The sequence below is a fragment of the Aspergillus candidus genome (assembly GCF_002847045.1).
Source record: "Aspergillus candidus strain CBS 102.13 unplaced genomic scaffold BDW47scaffold_12, whole genome shotgun sequence".
Taxonomy (NCBI): Eukaryota; Fungi; Ascomycota; class Eurotiomycetes; order Eurotiales; family Aspergillaceae; genus Aspergillus; species Aspergillus candidus.
Genome location: NW_020194017.1, coordinates 308,959 through 332,514, shown reverse-complemented (window position 1 = coordinate 332,514; position 23,556 = coordinate 308,959). Strand labels below are relative to the sequence as shown.

The following is a 23,556-nucleotide window of genomic DNA, read 5'->3' as shown; positions in this document are numbered from 1 at the left end:
CCCCGCCTTTTTTGTGTTTGTTTGTTTGTTTGTTTGTTTCCCGTATATACTAGGTTCGATGTTGTGGAGTGGAAAGTGCAATACAAAGTGAGAAAACACTACAATACGAACAAGAGAAGGGTAGAAAGATAGAAAATCAAACATACGTCACATTCAAACTAAACTACTCCTGTACAAATATGTACTCCTCAACATTGAGTAACGTCCCCATTCGAAAACGAAGAAAATACAAGACAATGTCCAAATCAACCTCACAACGGACCGATAGTGGGAGAGCCACTACAGCAAGATCATGCCGAGACCGGCCACCAGAGCCGTCGCGGCGTAGGCACCCAGCTGCCAGCTACCAACGCGAACTGCGATGGGGCTGGCGGCGATGCCGGCGGCACCCTCGGAGCCGCTGGCGGTGGCGCCGCTGCCGTTGCCGCCGTCGGTGGGCGAGGACTTGACGGTGCCGGTGCCCTTGGGGCCGGCCTCCTTGAGCAGGCTGTTGCAGGAGCCGCCTTCCTTCTTGTCCTTAGTCTCGCCCTTGCCCTTGAAGCCGCAGGCCTCGTCGCTCTTGCCCTGGGCCTTGTAGTACTGGTCCATGACGAAGGAGAGCTGCTGGCGCGGGTTGCAGACGCTGTAGGCGCCGTACTTGCCCTTGCTGGGGTTGGAGTTGATGCCGGCGCAGATGTCGCCGTCGCTGCAGATGTAGCCGAAGACGCTGCCGAACTCCTTCTCCTTGACCGAGTCCTTGATCTGGCAGGAGAGCGACTCGACCATGCACTTGCACAGGTCCGGGTTGGGCGGCGGGGGCAGCTTCTCGGCGGCCTCCCAGTTCTTGTTGACGGCCGGGCACTTGGCAGTGGCGGCGGCCTTAAGGGTGTAGTCTTCGCTCTTGACGCCCGAGGGGGTGGCCTTGGCCATCTGCTCGGAGAGGTAGGAGAAGTCGGCCTGGGTCTTGACCTTGTCGCCATCGACGGAGACGAGGCCGTAGTCGTTGGCTTCCTGGAAGTACATGTAGACGATGCCGCCGCTCCAGACGTCATTCATCTTGGGGCCGAAGAGGACGGGAACGTCGGTGAACTTGCGGGGACGGGGGTTGATGCAACCGTACTCGGAGAAGAAGGCGGGGACCGGGAAGTCCTTGAACTCCTTGGTGCGCTCCTTGTAGCCCGACTTATCGAAGGAGGAGTCGCCGCACCACTCGTAGATGTTGTAGCCGAACATGTCGATGTGGCCTTCCTCGTCACCGCAGACGAGGTAGTCGCGCAGGTCCTCGCGGATGCTGGCGTCGTCGTCGGTGGCATAGCCGATGGCGAGCGACTCGCGGTAGCCCTTGGCCTTGACGTAGGCCTTCATGTCGCGCACGGCGGCCTTGACGAAGGCAATGGAGCCGGTGTTGTTCTTGTCGTTGGCGACCTCGTTACCGGCGAAGAAGCCGATGACATTGTCGTACTCGGCGAAGGCGTCGATGACGTCGGTGTAGCGCTTGTAGAGATCGACGTCCCACCGGGGGTCGCTGCGGATGATGGACTCGGAGGGGGAGGACAGATCGGTGATGAGGTAGATGCCGGCATCGGCCAGGGCCTTCATACACTTGTCATGGTTGGCCTTGGGGTTCACGGCGTAGGTGCGAATGACGTTGGTGTTCAGCTTTTGCAGATAGGGGATGTCGCGTTCGCAGTCGGAATTATCCGAGAGAGGATCGACATAATCGTCGTTGGAGGAGGCGGATCCATTGGCCGAGTACTCCTCTAAACCCCATCACGTCAATTGCGGTCCTATGTGGCGCTCGGGACACGGGAGAAAAGGGATGGGTCACATACGCTGATAGGCAACACCACGAATAAAGCTGCACGATCGCTGTCAGCGGGACGATCGGAGGGACGATTTGTGGGGGTGATTGTCCGACTTACAATTCGGTGCCATTATTGGAGTAGAAAAATTTGTTTCCCTGCGCGAGTCAGCATGTTCTTGCGGACTTGCGACCGTGTTATATAGGGGGAAGCCGCGCGTACCTTGGTGACGATGTGAGGCACGTCGGCCGCCAGGGCGCGAGCCACCAGCAACGAGGCGCCAGACAAGGCGAGAGAGAGTTTCATTGTGAGAAATCCGGCAAGGAAATGATTGTTGGTGATCTACAACCACGGGTGGTTGATCAACTTTTGAGGATCTGCGGACCCAGTTTATCTCGAGACGGCAGAGATGACGAAAAGAGTAATGAGATGATGAGGAAGTGACAGGAGAAGGGAAGAACGAATGACAATATCTTGGAAAAGGCAAAAAAAAGAGCCGAAAAAACGAGGGAAAGAAAGGATGAAGAAGGATGAAGAAGGAAGAGAGAGAGAGAGAGAGAGAGAGAAGAAGAAGAAGAAGAAAAGAGAGGGGGATGGATGGGGAGCCTGAGGAAGGGGGCTGCCATCCCTCTTTTGGGTAAGGCGCTGCATAATTCGTACGCAGGATACGCCGGTTAGTTTAGGCTGACTCTTTTCTATATTTATCTTATTTTGTTTGACTATTCTAACCTGGTTCTGGATTTGATCTCTGGAATCCCAAGACTCGTCATCGGTCGGACAGTGACCGCGTTGTGTTCCCTCGTCCATCACACACAGTCCAAATGGTCAAATAAATTCCCGATTCTACCAACTCATGAATACAGTTGTTGATTTTCTCGCAGAGAGACCACGGCTCCTCTTACAATGGGAGTAAGCAGACCATCGTCCAGAGTAGTGGACCCACCGGGCGAAATCCAGGAACCAATCGATACCAGGTGTTCCAGATTGACATCCACCGTTTGATCTAATCTTAGTTAATATGAATCAGAAATCTCTGGGTCCAGCTCCTGAGGGACGAGAATCACAATTGGTTGGCCAATAGATGATGGGCTAGTACCGCGGCAGGAGATAGAGTGGCACTGGGTTGAATATAGATCGAACCGCTGGTCCAGAAGATGGATCACCAATGAAAATGAGGATGCATCAAGGCACATTCCTACCTAGATCCATGGCCGTCTATCTCATACACCAATCGGGGTCCCGGGCGGCAACTGGTGCCGGTTCGGCCATGATACCGTTGCCTTTGCTTTCTCGAGGCATCTGGGAATCAAATATGGGTAGGCTCTCACAATCGGTTAGTATGGTCTTCTCATAGACAATGGCATCATGCATCCCAAGGTGGAGACTGGATATGCTCCAGCCACCGCCCCATCGTTCATATCAGCCGGATAAATCCACTCAGCAGCCACCAACGCGATCAAACCACTGCGTATGCCTCCGCACTGATAACTCGTGGTGGGATATTCGGATATCGAATGACGCCGTGCTCAGCCACGTGCAGGACCATCGTTCCCATCATCCGCCAGTTGGCACAAATAGTGCCGACCTGCAGCCCTCGAATTGCACGTTTATTCCTTTCGTCCATACTCGTGTAGTCGACACAGGCCAGATGTATCTATTTTCACCACAACCCTCGTTCCTCAATAGTTAGTAAAAATCTTACAGTCGGGGTTCTAAAAGAAACGGATATTCATGAAAATCATACTAAACAAACAATGATCGCCAGAGGGGGTTGAATCAACCTACCCCTACTATCCATGAACGGACGATGGTCCAACGATCAAACTTGACCAGTGCAGATCAAGAGGTAAGGAGTTGTCATGGGGGAAGATTATCCCTTCATTCTCTCTACCACGACTATCTCCACCGACTGGGTTGGTGCATGCAAGGTGATGGGTGATTGAACCTTGAATCCCTACCCCGTTAGGTGCTTCTCCAGTGAGTGAGATTGTAGACCAACCATTTCCACCGCCACAGATGATGACTGCGGAGGAATTTCCAGGAGTAAAAATAGAACTTTGCACTTCACTGTCCTCACGGTCTCTCTATATAGATGCATGTGGCGCAGTCTGAATCTCACCGCCACATCAGCACTAGCCACTTTATTCCCAATTAGGATTAGTTCGTCTCCTCCATCTTAACCAACAACAACAACAACAACACGACTACTACTATTGCTACTCCGTACGAAGTACTACAACGTACAACACTTGACACTCTAGGCTTCTCCTCCGTGTTGGGCAGCCTCCACGTTTCACCATCGGAGCCAGAGTGGGTCTGGCGTCGGATGATACCGTACTCATCGGCAGGGTCCGTTCAGTCCGTCACTTCCTTCCGGACAAGGAAAAGGTTTCCTGATGGCTTCATGATCATCCGACAGGGAGGTGACAGATTCTCATCAACATCCATTACCTCTCAACTTTCTCTGGGTCGTACAGCCCAATCTGCTGGTGTCTCTGGCACTACGAATCATTCGAGGAGTGGAATTGGCCAATCCACTTCATCAGGACTAGTGAGATCCGGTCTCTTGGCGCTAAACACAACTTGTCTCCTTAATATCATCATCGGTCAATCAGATCCGTCCGCCAGCGCCGCACCACTGCAATGGAAAGAACAATTTGAATGTCCTCCGGTCAAGGGTCATGGCCAACGTCCTTTTGACTGGTTGGGTAGAATCTGGGTCGCATCGCTGGCCCCTGGAGCGGCGTTGGGGAGAATGCATGTCAAGTCTCCCCCCGAGGTAATTAGTGGACACCCACTGATCTACACCTCTTGTGGCTGAGTTGGGTGAAGGAGGATCTCCCTTTTTTCCCCTGCAATATGCCTTTTTTCTCTCCTTGCAAGACCGAACCTCACTCTTGTTTGTGTCTGTATGATCTTAATTTGGTTTTAATTTTTTTTTCTTATTGTTTAATGTGATCTTGTTATTATCCTTCTTTCCCCTCTCTATTTCCCAGGCCAATCTGATAGATATCCTCGGGACTTCTTCCTTTTGTTATTCAGTCACTCCTTTTTTTGTTGATTTTTAATCCCTCCTTTTCACTCCCACTCCGTGTGTAGACATTCTTTTGACCGTGGATTGGACACTGGAATTCGTTTTCTCTCGTCGCGATCTTTCAAATCCGGTCGTTTTCTGTCCTTTGTGTAACGAGCCAGTGGGTTTGATGGTTTGTTTCTCCAAAGCTTGTCGTGATCAAGATTCTTGGTATTTCTTGGACCGCATCTGAGGCTTAGCACTCAGACCCATCACTTCAGCCACACCATCTCTCGTCCTAGATTTTGAGGCTGGCCATAGCCACCACGTCACCGTAAGTCTTTGCTGTTGCTTTTACGAACCGACGTGTCGGTGAAGCCCGTGTGCCTGTCTTGGGCGGGGAGAAAGAAAACTCTATATCTTCCAATCTTTTTTGTTGGGCGCCTAGCGCACCGCCGTCAGTCGGCTGGTGGGGGGCCTGCCAACGTGGCCATGGCCCTTTCATACATAAACCATGCCCCTGCCAGTTGTGATTCTAACGTGACAATAGTTTGACGCGCATTGATTGATAATCGGTTTGAATATGCGTATGCTTCTCAGCCTCTGGCTTATGGACGTGCCAAGTCGCTAATCGGGTGACGCGCAGATATCTACCGACGCCACGCCAGGAACCTGGCCTGGTATGACCAGGAAGGGGAGCCTGCCTCCCATAATCCGTTCAAGAAATTCCGTGCCCGTCCGCGACGGGGCAGCTCCATCCACCTTGAGAATCGACTGGCGCCCGTTCCCAGCGCGTCGCGCGAATTGCGCCTGTCCGAGGATGAGGAGGCAGCGCCTCGCGGCATTTCCGATGGTCTGCCGATTGCCGAGAATTCCAGCGGATTCCCGCCCCAGTCGTCCGGGACGGATCAGGTCCAGCGCGTGCGAAGCTTCGAGAAGACGGGCGACGATCCGTCGATGCACAGCGCCGCTCCCATCAATGTGACCGACCGCGACTCCGGGAGCCACACCAAGGCCCGCAAGCGAACGCTTTTTGGCCGATCCAGTCCGGCCGAGGATGACGGGGTCAGTCAGAGGGACCAGCTGGAGGATTCTCCGGACAAGCAAAAGTTCACCGCGGTGGGACAATTCAAGGCCACCGTGCTGAATTCCTGGATCAATGTCTTGATTCTCGCCGCGCCGGCCGGAAGTAAGATATCTTTTAGGATCTGTGGAGCGGACGGGTGTTGATGACTTTCTAGTTGCCCTGAACTATGTGCATGCCAATCCGGTGGCCATCTTCGTGGTCAATTTCATCGCTATTGTGTATGTTCTTTTCCGTACCACTTTCCCGGAGGGGGGAGAGAAGCTGACAAGTTAGTCCCCTCGCGGCCATGCTGGGTTTTGCGACGGAAGAGATTGCGCTGCGGTGAGTCCATTCCTTGGAGGGCTTGGGCCCGGGCTGATGTTTGTAGAACCGGTGAAACCATCGGAGGTCTGCTGAATGCCTCTTTCGGGTAAGTTACTGTGCCCCGATTCATCAAGTCAGTTGGTCTGATTTGAATAGAAACGCGGTGGAGTTGATCGTGGCGATCATCGCGTTGGTGGATGACGAGATTCTGATCGTGCAGACGTCGCTGATCGGGAGTATGCTCTCCAACCTACTACTAGTGATGGGCATGTGCTTCTTCTTCGGAGGCCTCAACCGGCTGGAACAGCATTTCAACCCGATCGTGGCGCAGACGGCAGCCAGTCTGCTGTCGTTGGCGGTGGGCAGCTTGATCATCCCGACCGCGTTTCACTCGTGGGCAGGCAACCGGATGGATGGCGACAGCACCAACGACAAGCCAGATCACGGCATTACGCCGTTGTCTCGAGGTGCGATCCCCCTTTCCCACTGGCCTCTTGCGGCACTCCTGCTGACGGAATCCAGGGACGAGCGTAATTCTGCTGGTGGTGTACGGATGTTATCTGTTATTCCAGCTCAAGTCGCACACGGAGATCTACAACGCGCCGAGCCCCAAGGTGGAGAAGCGCCGCCGACGGGTGGAAGGGGGCGACGCGAGCCGGGGGATTGCGACGATCGGCAAGATGACGGCGACGATGGGGGGACAGAACGCGCAGGACATGGCGCTGAAGGACCCGGGAGATGAGCCGGAGGAGCCGCAGCTGCATATTTGGGTGGCGGTGTTGACGCTGGCAATTTCGACGGCGCTGATCGCGCTGTGTGCGGAATACATGGTATTTTCCTTCTTTTCCACCTTATGTCTACGATACTGACCGATCAGGTGGATTCCATCGACGCCATCACGGAAGAAGGTAACGGGATCTCGAAGACGTTTGTGGGACTGATCCTGCTGCCGATCGTGGGCAATGCGGCCGAGCACGCGACGGCGGTGACGGTAGCCTGCAAGGACAAGATGGATTTGGCGATCGGTGTGGCGGTGGGATCGAGCATGCAGATTGCGATGCTGGTACTGCCGTTGATTGTGGTGATTGGATGGATCATGGGTAATCCCCCTTCTCCATTGGGGTAGGATTGCATGATGCTAACAAGGGGTCTAGGCAAAGAAGACATGAACCTGTATTTCGACGGGTTCCAGATCATCCTACTGTTTGTGTCTGTATTACTGGTGAGTTACATATTAAGATTGTGGTATATGGTGTATGCTGATAAAATAGGTCAACTATCTCATCGGAGACGGCAAGTCACATTGGCTGGAGGGAGTGCTGCTGATCATGATGTATGTGATCATCGCACTGGCAGCGTGGTATGTTCTTCCCCCGTAAATCCCGAGAGGCAGAGAGAAGGAAGCACTAACCGAACAGGTTCTACCCCAACAAGACGGAAGCGATGCAGGGGGTGACTGGTTGATAATATATATATATATATATATATATTTATATATGTGTGTGTATGTATATTAAATTGTCATTATACTAGATACTCCTGTCCCTATAATTATATCAATGTCCTAATAGATATTCCACCTCCTCTCTTAATATGTGACCAGCAAATAACCGAGAAAAGTCCCACGGCCGACTCCCCGTGACAAGTCGGGACCGACCGTAGCCGAATCAATCCGCCAATTTAATCTGGGCCGACCGATTCACGTGTTCATCTCACCCAGTATCTACTAACCTACTATGTACTAGACACCAGGTCAGTCCGGAGTAAAATGGATGGAGAGATCGGCCCAACGGAGAAACAGGCCAATGACGGGGGATGAAAAGGTCAGACCATCGGCGGGTAATAGTACCTTGGACCGTCCCTGGTAGGGTTGTAGAGCGGGTAAGTACTAAGTCATAGGTAGTGTCAGCGCGGACCACCCCGACGGCCGAGAATATGCGTCCCTAGCAGTTCGCTAGTATTATTTTCCTAGTAGGAGGTCGGTAGGTAGGTAGGAAGAGAGAAAGAAGAGAGAAGAGAGAAAAGCAGAGGAACCGACGGAATCCGACCGATTCGGGGAGTGAAATTTGGGAGTGTTATGGAGTGGGTAGCCGAGTACCGAGGCTACCTAGTACTTGGGTATGATTTATTTCTGTAGTTAGTTAGTGAATTTATCTTACTCAGATGAGGGTGGGTGGAGAGTGTCTATTCGTTTAATTTAGTAGGATAGAGTTAGTTAGTTGGTTAGTCCGTCGTTGGCTCAGAAGGATAAGTAAGACAAGGATGGTGGAGAGCGTTAACCCCGGATTACCCCAGTTTTTTGATCATGTCTCTAGTTTTCCCTGGTATATCTGTCTTCTCTTCTCTCAGCTCTCTCTGAGTCATGGCGAACACGAGACTTATATAATCAATATCTGATGTATCTGTCTGTACGTATTATAATTATTCTGGAAGTGGTGGAGGACGGGATTGACGGGATTCTACGGTATGATCCAGAGATGGTCATGTGTCTACCCTTTATTATTAAATATATATATATATCTCTCTCTATTGATGTATTCAGATTCATTGATATAGATGGAGAGATGTGAATAATACACATGTCACGATCGAACCGATATCCAGTCATGCTGTTATACACCTCTTGATCCGACTCTAGAAGACTTCTTTCCTGTATCTCTACTTGATCTCTATTCTCTCTATTCTCTCTATTCTCTCTATTCTCTCTACTCCATCTCTACTCCATCTCTATCCTATCTTTCTTCCCTATACTCAAGATCAAAGTCGGATCACATTCTCGGCACTCGGACTCAGGCACCCCCGCTAAACCCGGACCGGACTAACTCTGGTCGAGCCTCCGTAACTTCTTCCGATTTTCCCATCTTATCCTGTCCCTGTTCTCTCTCTATACGGTGGATGGTTGATTCGATTCTTCATTGATTCTCCATTGGATCTGTCCATCGATGATTACATCCTCGAAATTCCATCCTATTCTCTCTCCCTGTCAGTAGCCCGAACAGTCCGGTCGGCCTCTTCCCCCCGGACCGGTGCCCCGATCCTCCACTAAATTCCCCCACAACTCCGCTTCTTCCCGCATTGATCTTCTTTCTCTTTTCTCTTCACTTTCTTCCTTTCTCACTTCCCTTCTCTTTCCTCTCTCTCTCTTCTTTCTTCCTTTCTTCACCTTCTCTTCTCTCCCTCCCCTCTTCTCTCTCCCTCTCTCTCTCTCTCTCTCCTCCTCTTGACTTCTTTTGACCTCTCCACCTCCTCCTGTCCACTCCCTCGGTCTTCCACCGACCCGACCGACCCACTCCCACTTCCACTCACACTCCCGACTCCGATTTGACCCTTCCCCAGTCTCCACCGACTATCATCGCTTTTTCTCTTCTTTTCGTCTTCTCTCTACTTTTCTTCTTCCCATTTTCTCTTCTTGATTTTTGGATTTGGATTATTTATTTATTTATTTTTTTTTTACAAAAAATAAACAATCAATCCACAGAAGACAGGTCATACGACTCCCGGCCACTTTCCCCCTTTTCCTGTAGGACGGACCTGTGTGTGTCCCGACGCTGCGTTGTCCGGATTCCCGGCGCAATTGGTCGGACAAATATTGCAACCCAAAATCATTTCACGGGAAAAGAAGAGAAACGTTGAGAACAGACAAGAAAACAAAAGGATAAACTGACCACTTCCCCCACCCATCGCAAGCCCCTGGGGCTGCTGCGTCACGCGCTACCAATATCACCATGCGCTCCAGCATCGCCTGCGCCCGCTGCCGTCGCAGCAAAATCAAATGCGTCAATGCCGGCATCGACACCACCTGTCGCGCCTGTGAGTCCTCTGGTCGCGAGTGTGCTTACCCTACCCCCGCCATCGGAGGCGGTGCCGCGGCCGCCAAACGGGATCTCGCGGCCCTCGCCGATGGGGACGAGCGCAATGGCCACCCGGACTGGGAGAGCCCCAAGCGCCAGCGCTCGCGCAAGTCCGTCGGCCTCGCGGCCGCGGCTGCCAAGGAGGCCGCCGCCAAGGCTTCCCTCGACGCCCTCGACGCGCCTGTCCTAACCGTCAAGGTCTGGGAGGCCGTCTTCGACCTCTTCCAATCCCACGCCGCGACCCTCCTGCCCTTCCTGCACCCCGCCTCCTTCCTGGCCCAGATCCGGCCCCTCGCCCACGGCGCTGGCCCCGCCCCCGCGAGCCCCCCTGGCGCCCACGCCCCCGCGCCGCCCCCTAACCCGCTCATCCCCCTCGGCGTCCTCGCTCTGACAGCCCGTTTTCACCCGACCCTTGTCGCCTATCATGCTCCCGCCGGTGCTGGCGCCGGTACCCCGGACCCCCTCGTCGCCTCCGAGGTTTACGCGACCGCCCTGCGCGCCCGTCTGGCGGGTGTCGACGGCTCCAGTCTCGCCATCCCCGACCTCACCCGCGTCCAGGCCCTGCTCATGCTCGCCCTGCACGAGTGGGGCATGTGTCGCGGCAAGAGCGCCTGGCTCTATGTCGGCATGGCCATCCGCCTGGCCCAGGCCATGGGCCTCCCCTGGGAGCTCGAGCAGGACGGCGTCGCCCCCGCCGCTCCCGCCCCGCTCCAGGTGGAGGCGGAGCTGTTCGGCCTGCCCCGTCGGGCGGCCCCCGCGCGCGAGCCCACCGCCGACGACATCATCGCGCAGGAGACCAAGCGTCGCACCTTCTGGGCCTGCTTCCTCCTCGACCGCTGCCTCAGCTCCGGCCGGTATCGCCCCCGCATGATCCGCGTCCGCGAGCTGGGCATCCAGCTGCCCAGCGACAATGCCTTTGCCTTCGGTGAGCGCGTCCGCACCGCCCGCCTGGGGGAGCCCCCCGCCCGTCGGCCCCCCAGCTTCGGCGCCCCCGGCGCCCCCGTCATCCCCAGCCTCCGTCAGAGCCTCGGCGGCTTCGCGGACGACCCGCGGCCCGGCCCCCCCGCGTCGGATGCGCACCATCCCCCGTCCGCCTGGTCGCCCGTCGCCCGCCGCGCCGACGCCGCCGCCGCCGCCACGGCCGCCACCGACGACGAGGGCATCGACCGCTGGGAGGTCGGTGCCGAGGAGTCCGTGCTCGGCCGCGTCATCCGCATCGTCCGTCTCTGGGGCAGCATCGCCCAGTGGTCGTGCGCCGGCGGCCGTCGCACCGAGCCGGTCGCCCCCTGGCATCCGGAGTCGCGCTTCGCCCACCTGCGCACCCGCCTCGCCGAGTTCCAGGACGGCCTGGCTCGGAACCTGCAGTACTCGTCCCGCAACACCGAGACCCACATCATGTACCGCCACAGCCTGGCGCCCTACACCGTCATGCACGTCGTCTACTTCCTGTCCGTCATCGTTCTGCACCGCGCCTACATCCCCTTCTTGCCCGTCCACTGCCCGGGTCCCGTCGGACCCCTCGACGAGCCGGGCGCCGTCGCGACCGACCCGACCACCGCCGGCGGCCCCGACGGGTTCTGGCGCGACAGTGCCCGTGAGCTCTTCGGCGCCGCCCGTCGCATGATGGACCTGGTCCTCACCTGCCAGGAGCGCGGCGTGCTGGTGGAGAACCCGCTCGTCGGCTTCGCCGTCTACCATGCCGCCTTCGTCAGTGTCTACGCGGCGCACTTCCCGCACATGGACCCCGACGGGGCCCTGCGGCCTCCGCCCCGCTCCCCGACGCCCCCGGACGCCCCCCGCGCCGCGCTCGCCCCCTCCCCGGCCCGCCAGATGCTCGACCTGCTGCGCCGGATGCGGCCCCGCCTTCGCATGGCTCGCGGCTGGTTCCGCACCGTGAATCGTCTCCACAGCTACTTCGCCAAGGTCCGTCGCGACGTCCGCCGCCACATCCGCCGCCCGGATGGGGGCCTTGCCGACGACGCCGGTCCCGACGGCCGGCCCGTGCGTGAGGGCGGTGCCGGTGGAGGCCTCGACGAGTTCCGCCTGATCGAGAAGCTGTTCCTCGACTTTGGTACCATCGAGGATCAACTGCCTGAAACCGGGTCGGACGCCAGTGGAGACGGGGGTCCCGTCGTTGCCGCCAACACTGCCCTGTCCGCTGCCCCTCCTGCCCCCGGAGGAAGCGACCGCGCGACCAACCCCAGCGATGCCGGCAGCTCCGTCGCCCGCAGCGAAACCGGAGACGCCGGCGAAGAGCCATCCGCGGACGGTGTCATCCCCCCCAGCGGGCGACGGGAGTCGTGGGTGCCCGTCAACAGCCCCGGCCTACCGCCACGAGGCCCCGACGGGGACCGACGACCCAGCCTGCCGCTGCCCACCACCACCAGCCGGTCTCTGCAATCCCAGTCCCCCTTCTCTCTTCCCGCCCTGCCACCACCCCCTCCCCCGCCAGCCCCCACGGACACGCCGCTCTACGGTCATCCGTCGCCCACGCTGCCGTCCATCGGGACCGCCAGCTCTCAAGCGCCCCGTCTGCAACCGCTCAACTCATGGTTGCCCCCGCGGGGACCGCCGCCCCCATACGCCCAGTCGCTGCCTCCGATCAGCGCCACCACGGCCCACGGGCTCCCGCTGCTGCCGCCGCCCGGTGCCGTGGGAGGGCCTGGTGGATCCTCACCGGGAACCGCGGACGGGTGGGACAGTCTCGCGCCGCCGCCGCCGGGACTGTGGTCGACCAGTCTCGGGGGGGAAGATGTGTTGGCGTTCCTCGAGGGGTGCGATTATGACCAGTTGCCCAGTCCGATGGCGTCGGAACTGGGGCTGCCGACGGGGTGGTTGAGTACCGTGTGGACTGAGTTTGCGCGGTAGTTTTTTTTCCTTTTTTTTCTTCTTCTTCTTTCGTTGGTGCTCTTTCGCCCGCGTTGGTCTTTGTTGGGAGGCCTACGGCGTCTGTACGAGTATCGGCTGTCAGTCAGCCTATCAGCATTACGATCTGATATGGGTATGGATCTGGGTATGGGTATGGATATGGGTATGGATCTTGGATCTTGTCCGGGTGGACACTGTCTCCCACGGACAATCAAAATCAAAGTCAAAAAAGAAAAACGACAATAAAAAAGACAAAAACGCCACGGAGGATCTATCTGTTCGGGTTCTTTGTTCTGGGTTGCGTGTTTGCTTGCGGCACGTTCTGGGCGCATGCTGTGTGGAGGGATTCCCAGGGCTTGTTTTGCGATTCTGAGCGGGCGTTTATATTTTTTTCTTAGTCCTTTGTGTCTTTCTAGCTACCATGAGTGGTTGATCAATGAGATTATGAGCTAGCTTACTCTCCTTCTATTGTACTCTGGTATCTAGATACGCTATGTATGTTATGCAGCATTATACCGCTGATATAATACCTTTTCGATAACAGTCACGTGTCATCCCACCAATCACAACGCATCGCATTCGGACTCACCTCGGCATCCATCGTCATCTATCTGATCCCACATCCCACCATCTACCAACTTCTCTCGCTTCCCAACCATTACGCCTCTCCTAAACACCCAATCCAACTCAGCACACCTCAACAATGAAACCACAATGAAATAAGTCTACAAACAACAATGTCCGAAACCACCTACCCCTACGACACGGGCCTCGTGCGCGAACTGCTCAAGCACAAGCGCAAAGCCCGGGGTATCCGGTCTTGCTTCCCGTGTCGCCATCGCAAGGTGCGCTGTGATGGGCAGGTGCCGTGTGGGAGTTGTGTGAGGCGGAGTCACCCGGAGCTGTGTCAGGTTCCGACGGGGTTGGGTTCGGGGGGTATGACTGGGAGTAGGAGTGGGGGTCCAGAGCAGGTTTCGCCGGGGAGTACTGGGACTGCTGCCGGTGGGGGGTCGGTTCGGGGGGAGTCGAGTCTTGAGGTTTTGTATGTCAATACCCCTACATATGATAGATCTATATAGATATGAGTGTGTGGGCTAACGAATGAACAGAAACGACCAACCACCACCAACACAACCAGACCCCCACACCAGCACGCTCATATCCCACCTCGAGAGAATCGAAGACCAAATCTCCTCCCTCAAAGCCGACCTCCGCTCCGCTCCCCCACCCCCCTCAACAGCCAGCACCACAAACACCAGCCCCCAATCCCTCCCGGACCCCCCAAGCCAAGGTCACTCCCGACCCACCCGCCCCACAAACAGATCCCCCGGCCGCTACTTCGTCGAAGACGCCACAGGCGCCACCATCTTCCTAGGAAGCCACTCCGACACGCCTCTCACGCTCGGATGTCGACGGGCGAGTGCGACGGGGGATGCCATGATCCACGACGCCATGATGGATCAGTTTGTGCCGCGCGCTTACCCGTTTACGAATCTTTGGGGGCCGGATGCGAGTGCCAGGGAGGTTTGTGAGACGTTGCCGGAGGATGGGGATGTTATTCGGTATGTCTTTCTTTCCAGTCCATGATGGATGGATACAGTGGTTGAAGTCGCAGGGATCAACTTATGTATACGACCAGCAAGCTGACGACAGAGTAGATACTGGCAAGCCTACCAAACAACCTCCTACCCATTCTACCCCGCCCTCGTCACAATCGACCAATTCGGCCCGGCCCTCTTCTCATTCCTCGACCGGCGCGCAGCGCCGCAAAGCGGCCTGTGGCAGACGGAGGAGCCGCACCCGTCGTGGCTGGCGCTGTTGTTCGCTGTGTTGGCGTGCGGGGTGCAGTTCTCGGATGATCCGATCAAGGAGAGGGATTTGCGGTCGAAGGTGTTGAGTATGTCTCTTTGGCTCTCTTTATTTTCCTGCCATTAACCAAGACAGTCTGCTCCGCCTTTCAGTGTCTGCGCATGTCGAATTTCTTCAACCAGACGGATATTGATCAGATTCAGGCGATGGCGCTGATTGGGCATTGTCAGCGGAATAATCTTGATACTAATAGTGCTTGGATTCTGATGGGTGTGTTTCTTCCCTAGGATGGATGGACGATGATGGATGGAGCTGACTGAGTAGGGGCTACGATGCGACTGGCGCAGAGTATTGGGCTGCATGAGCCGTCTCTATCTTTACCACCTGCTGAGCAGTATCAGCGGAATCGACTATGGTATCCCTCCTCTCCCTCTATCTCCCCCTGCTCCCCCTTTCAATCAAGTACTGAATAATCCAGGTGGACCCTCATCTGGCAAGACACCTTCCTCTCATTCACCTACGACCGCCCCTCCAGCTCCATAACCATGAACTGCCCCATACCCTACGCCCCCCACACAAACGGGCTCACCTTCTCCGAATCCGTCTTCACAATCTGCTCCATCCTCCGCGACCGCACCCGCCAAGACCTCTCCTCCACCACCACCACAACAGACCCCACGCAAAGCGCCCTCGACGCCAAACGCCAACTCGAATCCCTCCGCGACTCCGCCGCCCCCTCCCTCCGCTCCAAAGCCCACTGCAAATCCCTCCAAGACCACCTCGAGCGCCTCGCCCTCAACATCCACCTCGGCTACGCCATCTCCCGCCTCACCCGCGTCTACATGGGCTCCTCACTGTCCCACGACCCGGAGTCAGACGACTCAGAGACCATCCCCCCCGCCGTCGCAGCAGACGCCATCCACCAAGCAATGCAAGTCATCGAGAACTTCCTCGACCTGCACCGCTTCTCAGCGAGCGTGTGCCGGTCGTGGGCGTTCGTGCATAACGCCGTTAGCTGCGCGATTTCCCTGCGGGGGTTGACTGCGCGGGTGCATGTGCCTGTGGCCGGGCTGCAGGGGCAAGACCCTGACATGCTTGTTAGGCGGCTCGTGACTGTGCTGGAGAAGGAGGAGAAGGAGTCTGAGTGGTGTGATGCTGATACGAATGTTAGGTATTTCGGGCCTTATTCGAGGGCGTTGAAGGCGCTGCGGGAGGTTTATCGGTGATTTTTACTTGAACCGGTGGATGTGTGATTATACTAACTGTGATGGATGCTCTGAGGTCATTTGGGTCTAAAGCAAAGAAGAAAGAAGAAACAAAGAAAGAAAGAAAAATATATACAGATTATCTGTCTAACGAGTATCTCATCTATCAAGGATCTATCACTAATCTATCAGGGATCTCAAACTATCAAACAACCCAAGCATCCACAAAAGCTCCATCAACCAAGTTAGAAAGATCAAACCCGTCTCTTAGCCCGAACATAAAAGTTCAACGGCCTGATAAGCTGAAACTCCGGATCATAATCGATAGCCTCCAGCCCCTCCCTCACAAACTCATACCGACTCACCAACTCGCTCAGCAGGATCTTCACCTCCAGCAGCGCAAAGTTAAACCCAATACACCCGCGCGGGCCCGTCGCAAACGGGATGTAAGCGCACCGATGCCGACTCTTCACCTCCTCGGAGTCCCACCGGTCGGGGTCGAAGCGGAACGGATCGCGCCAGACGGTCGGGTTCGTGTGGATGGCGTACAGCGCGGGGATGATCACGCTGTCTGGCGGCAGACGGTATCCGCCGGGGAGGACGACGTCCGTCTTGGTGGTGCGGCCGGGCTGGAAGGACGCGTTGTGCAGGCGCTGGGTCTCCTTGACGAATTTGTCGAGGTAGGGCATGCTGTGGGCTAGGTCGGGGTCCCACGTCGTCTCGTTGCGCTTGTTGCTGGTGGGGTCCACGATGCCGAACTCCTGCAGCTCCTGGTACAGTCTGTCTTGGGTGCCCTCGTAGGTGACCAGGCAGTAGATCAGCCAGGAGAGCAGCGCCGAGGTGGTGGTGAAGCCCGCGCCGTTGACGATCAGCATGTTGGCCAGGATGAGGCCCCGCGGGAAATGCTCGCCCTTGTCGTCGACCGCGCGGAGCAGGTAGTCCACGACGCAGGACGCCTCGAGGGCGGCTTCGGCCATGGGCAGGTCGCCGGTTGTGCCGGCGGCCTCGCGGGACGCCTCCACGTCGTCGATGGCCTCCTGCAGCTGGGAGTAGATGGTGTGCTGGACCTGGCGCAGCTTGGCGGGGTCGCCCCAGGGGAGGTGGCGGTACCACTCGCCGCGGGCGGTGATCTTCTTGTTGAGCGAGAGGAGGGTAGCGGTGTTGGTGACGAGCGGGTGCAGCGGGGCGTCGACGGCGTCGAAGTGGCCGAAGTCCTTGCCGAACGAGAAGTGGCCGATGGTCTGGGAGGCGAGCTTCACCATGAACTGGTAGACGTTGAACGACTCGTCTCTGGCGTCGAGCTCGTCGAAGACGGGGAGGGCCTTGCGCGCGCAGGCCTGCATGACGGAGGTGTAGTGGCGGACTGCGCGGGGGCCCATGGCGGGGGGCAGGTACTTGTGGGCGAGACGCCAGTTTTCCGTCTCGGTGTCGCCGATGAAGATGGCGGTGTTGTCTTTGACGCCGAAGAGAGGGTGGCTGGGGTTGATGTTCTTGGTCATGTAGGCGGATTCGGCGAGGGCGATGGCCGCCACTTGCGGGCTGTCGGTGAGGTAGGTTGTTTTGCCCATGTTGGTCGTTTTGATGACGGGGCCGTATTTCCGGAAGAGCCGGTAGTGGTTGCCCAGGTGGTCGGGGAAGATCTCGTAGTAGCTGCCTACGAGGGGGAGGCCGGGGGGCCCTTGGGGGGATTGCACGGCGTTGCCATCGATGCGGAGGCCGATGGGGGTGGTGGTGGATGCGGTGATGATGTCGGAGGGGGCAGTGAGGGTGTCGGTTTCGGTGTGGAAGGAGATGCCTGGATCGTGAGCAGAGGGTTCAGACCGAGGAAGGATGTTGATATATCGTACCAGTTGGCTGCGCGACGTGGAACACGATGCCCACCGCGCGCTGCAGATCCTCCAACTTCCAGCGCGCATCGACGTCCACAGATTGCGCCGTGGCGATATCGTCGCCGACGAGGTAGAACTGACACGACATGATGAGTTCTGTGATGATGATCTGACAGTGTCTAGGATGTGACCAACGACGTACCGACCGTTTTATATGACATCTCGGATGTCCATCCGCCCATTGATCATCCCGAATCTGATTCGTTTTCGGCCTCCGAAGCTCGGGCGAAGTTCGTCCGAGTCGGCATCCCGGATCGACGGTGGATCGGGATGCGGGTCGGGATGGGTCTGGATAAATCGACAGGGAACGTCCAGATTATAAATAATACGCCGTCCGGTCGTTGGAGGGTATTCGTAAGGGTTTGGAAATTCAGCAACACACACCGCCGGGATGTCGTCGTTTACTTTGGAACAGGTCCAGCAGCACTGCAAGCCGGACGATGTCTGGATTGTGCTTCACAATAAGGGTTGGTTTCCTTTCACAAATATATGGCTGATAGCTAACCCTGCCAGTCTACGATGTGACCAAGTACCTGGAGGATCATCCTGGTGGAAGCGCCGTGCTCATCGAGGTGGCCGGCACGGATGCCACCGAGGCCTTTGAGGAGATCGGCCACTCGGATGAAGCGCGCGAGCAGCTCGAGCCGTTCTACGTGGGCGACTTGCCGGCGGAGGTACATCACCATAGTCTATACAACACCACTCCCATATAGCAGTAACTCACTGGTTATAGGAACACGCCGAGTCCATCGAGGTCTACCGTCCCAATTACGAACAAGTCTCGCAGACAGCCGTCATCAATGTCAAGCCCGCCTCCTCGAACTCCCTCCTCCCCACCCTGCTCAAACTCGGCCTCGCCGGCGCAGCCAGCACCGCCGCCTTCGCCGCCTACCAACAAGGCTACACATTCTCTCGTCTCGCGCAAGCCCTCCCCTCCCTCGCGGGGTCCCTCAGCGCGCCCTCCGACCGGTCCACCTCGCGCCAGTTCTGGGCCGGCGCAGGCATCGCCAGCACGCTGCAATTCAGCCTCACCGTCGCCCTCGGCATGTGGGCCTCCTCCAAGCTCGACGTGCAAGAAGAGTTCACGCACTACGCACCCCGGCGCCGCACCCAAATTGCACGCCTCCACCGCCTCCCCCGCTCATCGGTGCCCCTCCAGCGCGCGAAAGTCCTCGACGCCCGCCAATGGCGCTCGTTCCCGCTCGCGCAAAAGACAGAAGTCGCTCCCAACGTGTACCTCCTCGTCTTCTCCCTCCCGCAGTCAGACGACATCCTCGGCCTACCCACCGGCCAGCACGTCGCTCTGCGCGCCACCACCGCCTCCGGCCAGACCGTCACGAGATCCTACACCCCCGTCTCCAACAACCGCGACGCAGGACGCATTGAGCTCCTCATCAAGACCTACCCCAACGGCGCCATGACGCAACACCTCGCCCAGATGCAAGTCGGCCAAACGATCGACATGCGCGGGCCCAAGGGCGCCATGCAGTACTCCAGCCAGTACGCGCCTCACATCGGGATGATCGCCGGCGGAACGGGCATCACACCCATGTACCAGCTCATCCGCGCGATCTGCGAAGATCCATCCGACACGACGCAGGTGTCGCTGCTGTACGCGAATAACACGGAAGCGGACATCCTGCTGCGGAAGGAGCTGGATGCGTTTGCGGCGGAGAATCCGGGCAAGTTCCGGGTGAGGTATGTGCTCTCGCGCGCCGACGAGAGCTGGACTGGTGAGAGGGGTTTCGTGTCTGCCGAGATGATTGAGAGGTTTTTGGCGCCTGTGGCTGCTGAGAATAAGGTGTTGCTTTGTGGGCCGCCGCCTATGGTGGGGGCTTTGAAGAAAGCATTGGGGGGGTTGGGGTGGACTATGCCGGGGGCTGTTGCGAAAGCCGGAGATCAGGTTTTCCTCTTCTAGATTACTTTCTTTTTTCGGGTTTATAGAGTGAGCGATGGAATATTACATTATTATAGTATATTACTATATCTTGATTAGACGGTAGACGGGATTGTTGTTCAGGAGTATTGGTCTGGTGTAGATAGCTACTGCAACACAAGCAAAGCCTCTCTCGGCAGCCATCAAACCAAATACCATATCCACAATATACCAGCTTGCCGCTATGCAAGCTGAATCAGAACAGCTTCTGCCTGACGCAACGACACATCCACAATCCCTCCATGTCGAACAACCCCTTTCTCCGCGTGTAGCTCGCCCACCGGCTCCCCAGATTCCGGATCCAGACTCACCCCCGACACATCGACCTCGCTCTTTGCATTCGTCCCCGGGCCTTGGAGTCTGATAAAACGCAACTCGGCTCCTGGTGGCCACGACGTTTGAACGCGGACGTCTCTGCTCGGACGCTGTCCTGGAGACACAGACGTGCTGTCGGTGGCGGACAAGGTGGACGGATTAGAGAGACCGACGCTCGCATTCCACACGCCCATGTCTACGAATACCAGCTTCTCGAGCTTGGGGTTCTTGTGCTTGTGCTTGCCTTCTTCAAAAATAGCGTATCCGCTGAAGTTGGAGGAGTTGGCCGAGGGCAGCGCGCTGATCTGTTGGGGTTTGTTGTCTTTGGTGGCCAGGACGTGCGCCAGGAAAAGATGCGAGTAAACGTTTGCCCGAACACCGGCCGTCAAGCTCTCACCCTCATACCCATACGCCAGCGGAGTAAACGCCGAGTATTCGCTCTGGTGGCCCAGGTGGAAATACACCTGCTCGATACCGATGCTCGCCGCAGTCAAGACATAATCCGTCGTCCAGAGCGCCGCGCCAAAGGTGTCGCTGATGCCGCTTTGTCCGCTGCACGAGGCGGAATTTGTCTCCCCCAGGATGAGCGGAGCATGGGCCTTTTCAGCCGCCTCCTGCTGGGGAATGAATTGCGACACGTTCGTCCAGACTACCTGGTGGTTCGACAGGAGGTCCAGTGACAGTCTTGCCCGACGGACTTCGTCGCAGGTAGACTGGGGATACAGATGCACGGCATACCCGCTGATGATCTCAGGATCGACGAGGCCCGCCTTCGTGGCGTTTATAATGTCAAAGTCGTCGATCTCGTCGTGTTGGTCCGGCACCCACGGGGGGTCCGCAAACACCGCGGCCTGGAACAGCGGCTGATGACTCGCTTGCTTGTAGAAATCCGACGCGAGGATCTGCCCCGTCAGACGCTTCCACTGGCGCGTATACTCGCTCGTTCCCCAACTATCATCCCTCCACCCTTTACTAATATAATGGTCGATCTCATTCCCCAACTCAAACAACGCAAGCGACTCGCCCAGCGCCTCCATCGCGGCAGAAGCCTCCTGCATTGCGTTCACCCACGCATGGGACGTATTGCGCAGGTTGAGGGTATAGATGAAATCCGTCCCAGGCGGGAAATACTCCGTCCAGCCGCGGAACCAGTCGTCGCGGATCTTCAGCACCTCGACGGTGGTGTCGTTCGGTTCGGCGACCGAGGGCGCGTCCAGCTCCGGGACGAACAGCGTCTGGTCGGCGACGTTGCCGCCGACGCGGATGGGCGGCGCGACGCCGATGATGTCTGCGATCGTCTTGAGGACTGTGCTTGCGATAGTGCTTTGCAGGTAGGGGCTCAGCGAGGATGGTTCGATCGAGTATCCGTATGCGTCTGGTCGGAGCACGGCGCGGGAGCTATTGAGGGGGATGTGCACCGTCGAGAAGGCCACTGTCTGTCCCGCGGTGAGGAGTGAGGCGATGGTCGTAAGTCGAGGCATTGTGTAGTATGCCTCGTTGTGGTGCCGTTTGGCGATATGCGATCCGTATTGAGAGTCATCACGCGTGCTTAAATAGTTATGGGTGAGACGGTCTCCCCCGCGTGGGGTGAGGGTTCGTTATATCCAGGCCAAGTTGGTATAGCCCAATTAACAGCTCGACGACCATTCGGTCACGGAATGATCTCCAGTGGAGTCGATCCGGACTCTGCTCCGATGCGGGGTTTTGTGTCTGGGGCTGGGTGATATCACTGATATGGCCCGTCCGGAACATTTCACGGAGGAATTCTGACCGCGAGAGGGGACGATGTGGCCATGATCGGCAGGCTTATTCCTGACATTCTCGGTGTGTTCACTCCCTTATCCTCGGGGAGGAAGACGGGGTCTGGATCGTTGAAGGGTTAATTGATATTGTTGATCAATTGATGCACAAGCTGTCAAATATGGTGATTAGAAGTGCTGTAATCCGAGGCCCAACGAAGTACCCAGTACTGATTTTATACCGGATCACACTTTGTACACGAGGCTCCTATGCACCGTCGAATTACTACTGAATAAAACTGTGCTGGTTCTCTAATCAGGCTGAGCTCCGCCACAATATCTGAAGTAAGCTGGCAAACCAGGTGAGATGATTTGGCAGATCATGATTAGGCGCTAATGCTTCCTGGTTCACGCGAAACCCCGCCCGAGGGCAGCCAACGCGTCTCAACAATCCTTTCCTGATTTCCTGCGACTCTTGAAGCGCTTGTCAGGAGGGATAGAAGCTCAATTACCTCTTTGCTCGTTATCAAGCAATGGACTTCTTGCGGAAAGCTCTCAAAATCGGTGGGCACCAACAAAAGAATCAGATCCCACCCAGCCCGGAAGATAATCAAGCAGAATCATCTCGGTCTTCTGCTCAAGTCTCTCCCTCCCTCAGTTTCCCTGCCGGCGTAGAAGTCTGGTATGATTGTTGTCAACCTACGGTTGACATCTGTTTTGTTCACGGCCTGAACGGTCATCGGTCCAACACTTGGACTGCCGAGGGACAGTCCACCCCCTGGCCCAAGAAACTTCTTCCAGATTATGTTTCTGGGGCTCGCATACTTACGTATGGCTATGATGCCCACGTAGTGCGCCGTTCGGTTGCCAGTCAGAGTGACTTGCGCGATCATGCCTTAAACCTTTTGAACGATTTGACATCAGATCGAAACTATCATAATGCTTCGTCTCGCCCGATCATCTTTGTCGCTCATAGTCTAGGGGGCCTGCTTTGCAAACTTGCCATCCTACAGTCACGAAACGACCCTGACTATCTAACGGGCATATTTGATTGTACTAAAGGCGTTATTTTCATGGGCACGCCCCACAAGGGGTCGTGGATGGCGACCTTGAGCCTACCTGCGGCTATTTTTCTTGGCCTGGTCAAGTCTACCACCCATAGATTGCTTGAGCTCTTGAAGAAGAACAATCAGTATCTCACAGCCATCCAATCTGACTTCTGGTCCATGATGCGAAAAGAGCGAGAGCGCGGTAGACGCCTAGAAGCTACATGCTTTTATGAAGAGCTCCCTCTGCCTGGATTGGGGGTTGTTGTCTTAAAAGAGTCAGCCACGGCTGATGGCTACAATCAGATGGGCATCCACGCTAATCATAACGACATGGTTAGGTTCAACTCAGCGGATGATAATGGATTTAAGAGACTTTGCGGGGTGTTATCGAAGTGGAAGAATGATATTTGTTCGTCGCAAGAACGGCAAAATAAACGTCATTACAGTGGCGCAGATGAGAGGCCTCTGAAAAAACGCCGCACACGCTACATTGCTCATCATGAGGAAAGTGATGACTCGGACGAAAGCAAATATGAGGGAAGCAACGTCTTCGATGAGACCGATTGTAGCGAAGACGATTCTACGGAGCAACCCACTCAAAATTCTCTGGAGATGATTAGCTCCGAGCATGACGGTGGCGACGAAAGCGACACCAGTGATGAGAATCATGGAGTTTCTCAAGATACAGGTGCAGATGATGAAGAGGATATC

General features: G+C 56.5%; 10 protein-coding genes across 10 annotated transcripts in view; 6 read left to right on the top strand and 4 right to left on the bottom strand.

Annotated features, from left to right (window-relative positions):
- Nucleotides 1–158: 158 nt before the first annotated feature.
- BDW47DRAFT_102916 (glycoside hydrolase family 72 protein) lies at nucleotides 159–2,334 on the bottom strand. Its single transcript, XM_024811953.1, has 4 exons — nucleotides 2,004–2,334; nucleotides 1,902–1,939; nucleotides 1,812–1,837; nucleotides 159–1,739 (listed from the first exon to the last, which is right to left on the bottom strand). Exons 1-4 carry the CDS (start codon nucleotides 2,085–2,087, stop codon nucleotides 280–282), a joined length of 1,608 nt encoding a protein of 535 aa, XP_024673698.1. The 5' UTR covers nucleotides 2,088–2,334; the 3' UTR covers nucleotides 159–279.
- Nucleotides 2,335–4,031: 1,697 nt separating this feature from the next.
- BDW47DRAFT_11491 (uncharacterized protein) lies at nucleotides 4,032–4,990 on the top strand. Its single transcript, XM_024814735.1, has one exon. It carries the CDS (start codon nucleotides 4,108–4,110, stop codon nucleotides 4,600–4,602), a length of 495 nt encoding a protein of 164 aa, XP_024673697.1. The 5' UTR covers nucleotides 4,032–4,107; the 3' UTR covers nucleotides 4,603–4,990.
- Nucleotides 4,991–5,308: 318 nt separating this feature from the next.
- On the top strand, nucleotides 5,309–7,648 carry BDW47DRAFT_116471 (sodium/calcium transporter; the record flags this gene model as incomplete). The annotated part of the gene is made up of 11 exons (XM_024814934.1): nucleotides 5,309–5,334; nucleotides 5,463–5,983; nucleotides 6,036–6,099; nucleotides 6,155–6,202; nucleotides 6,249–6,290; nucleotides 6,341–6,651; nucleotides 6,707–7,014; nucleotides 7,062–7,284; nucleotides 7,339–7,406; nucleotides 7,456–7,544; nucleotides 7,603–7,648. 11 exons carry the CDS (start codon nucleotides 5,309–5,311, stop codon nucleotides 7,646–7,648), a joined length of 1,746 nt encoding a protein of 581 aa, XP_024673696.1.
- A 1,455-nt stretch (nucleotides 7,649–9,103) lies between these two features.
- Nucleotides 9,104–10,084, bottom strand: BDW47DRAFT_102910 (uncharacterized protein). Its single transcript, XM_024811952.1, has one exon. It carries the CDS (start codon nucleotides 9,863–9,865, stop codon nucleotides 9,671–9,673), a length of 195 nt encoding a protein of 64 aa, XP_024673695.1. The 5' UTR covers nucleotides 9,866–10,084; the 3' UTR covers nucleotides 9,104–9,670.
- BDW47DRAFT_130847 (putative C6 transcription factor) lies at nucleotides 9,451–13,336 on the top strand. The gene has a single exon (XM_024817184.1). The coding sequence runs from the start codon at nucleotides 9,910–9,912 to the stop codon at nucleotides 12,901–12,903; it is 2,994 nt and encodes a 997-aa protein (XP_024673694.1). The 5' UTR covers nucleotides 9,451–9,909; the 3' UTR covers nucleotides 12,904–13,336.
- Nucleotides 13,337–13,578: 242 nt separating this feature from the next.
- BDW47DRAFT_11452 (Zn(II)2Cys6 transcription factor) lies at nucleotides 13,579–16,055 on the top strand. Its single transcript, XM_024814673.1, has 6 exons — nucleotides 13,579–13,945; nucleotides 14,013–14,465; nucleotides 14,562–14,800; nucleotides 14,848–14,982; nucleotides 15,037–15,127; nucleotides 15,191–16,055. Exons 1-6 carry the CDS (start codon nucleotides 13,641–13,643, stop codon nucleotides 15,936–15,938), a joined length of 1,971 nt encoding a protein of 656 aa, XP_024673693.1. The 5' UTR covers nucleotides 13,579–13,640; the 3' UTR covers nucleotides 15,939–16,055.
- On the bottom strand, nucleotides 15,946–17,894 carry BDW47DRAFT_130841 (cytochrome P450; the record flags this gene model as incomplete). Its single annotated transcript, XM_024817183.1, has 2 exons — nucleotides 15,946–17,571; nucleotides 17,765–17,894. The coding sequence occupies 2 exons, from the start codon at nucleotides 17,892–17,894 to the stop codon at nucleotides 16,172–16,174; spliced, it is 1,530 nt and encodes a 509-aa protein (XP_024673692.1). The 3' UTR covers nucleotides 15,946–16,171.
- Nucleotides 17,895–18,082: 188 nt separating this feature from the next.
- Nucleotides 18,083–19,724, top strand: BDW47DRAFT_130839 (putative cytochrome B5; the record flags this gene model as incomplete). The annotated part of the gene is made up of 3 exons (XM_024817182.1): nucleotides 18,083–18,273; nucleotides 18,320–18,480; nucleotides 18,540–19,724. The coding sequence occupies exons 1-3, from the start codon at nucleotides 18,198–18,200 to the stop codon at nucleotides 19,722–19,724; spliced, it is 1,422 nt and encodes a 473-aa protein (XP_024673691.1). The 5' UTR covers nucleotides 18,083–18,197.
- Nucleotides 19,725–19,862: 138 nt separating this feature from the next.
- BDW47DRAFT_102903 (glycosyl hydrolase family 79 C-terminal domain-containing protein) lies at nucleotides 19,863–21,236 on the bottom strand. The gene has a single exon (XM_024811951.1). It carries the CDS (start codon nucleotides 21,113–21,115, stop codon nucleotides 19,925–19,927), a length of 1,191 nt encoding a protein of 396 aa, XP_024673690.1. The 5' UTR covers nucleotides 21,116–21,236; the 3' UTR covers nucleotides 19,863–19,924.
- Nucleotides 21,237–21,962: 726 nt separating this feature from the next.
- BDW47DRAFT_102901 (esterase/lipase family protein) overlaps nucleotides 21,963–23,556 on the top strand; it is a gene marked incomplete at its 3' end in the record, with an annotated part of 1,749 nt that continues 155 nt past the window's right edge. Inside the window, exon 1 of the mRNA XM_024811950.1 lies at nucleotides 21,963–23,539. Within this exon, the coding sequence (XP_024673689.1) occupies nucleotides 22,330–23,539 (1,210 nt within the window). The remainder of the gene's footprint in view (nucleotides 23,540–23,556) is intronic.

Excerpts from the sequence above, each read along its gene's own strand:
- BDW47DRAFT_102916 (XM_024811953.1), bottom strand. The coding sequence starts at position 2,087 with ATGAAACTCTCTCTCGCCTTGTCTGGCGCCTCGTTGCTGGTGGCTCGC. Across the intron at positions 1,940-2,003 it reads TGCCTCACATCGTCACCAAG|GGAAACAAATTTTTCTACTC; the intron begins GTACGCGCGGCT and ends TGACTCGCGCAG. Across the intron at positions 1,740-1,811 it reads TCGTGGTGTTGCCTATCAGC|AGGAGTACTCGGCCAATGGA; the intron begins GTATGTGACCCA and ends GATGGGGTTTAG.
- BDW47DRAFT_11491 (XM_024814735.1), top strand. The coding sequence starts at position 4,108 with ATGATACCGTACTCATCGGCAGGGTCCGTTCAGTCCGTCACTTCCTTC.
- BDW47DRAFT_102910 (XM_024811952.1), bottom strand. The coding sequence starts at position 9,865 with ATGGGTGGGGGAAGTGGTCAGTTTATCCTTTTGTTTTCTTGTCTGTTC.
- BDW47DRAFT_130847 (XM_024817184.1), top strand. The coding sequence starts at position 9,910 with ATGCGCTCCAGCATCGCCTGCGCCCGCTGCCGTCGCAGCAAAATCAAA.
- BDW47DRAFT_11452 (XM_024814673.1), top strand. The coding sequence starts at position 13,641 with ATGTCCGAAACCACCTACCCCTACGACACGGGCCTCGTGCGCGAACTG. Across the intron at positions 14,466-14,561 it reads GAGGATGGGGATGTTATTCG|ATACTGGCAAGCCTACCAAA; the intron begins GTATGTCTTTCT and ends ACGACAGAGTAG. Across the intron at positions 14,983-15,036 it reads TAGTGCTTGGATTCTGATGG|GGGCTACGATGCGACTGGCG; the intron begins GTGTGTTTCTTC and ends CTGACTGAGTAG.
- BDW47DRAFT_102903 (XM_024811951.1), bottom strand. The coding sequence starts at position 21,115 with ATGCAGGAGGCTTCTGCCGCGATGGAGGCGCTGGGCGAGTCGCTTGCG.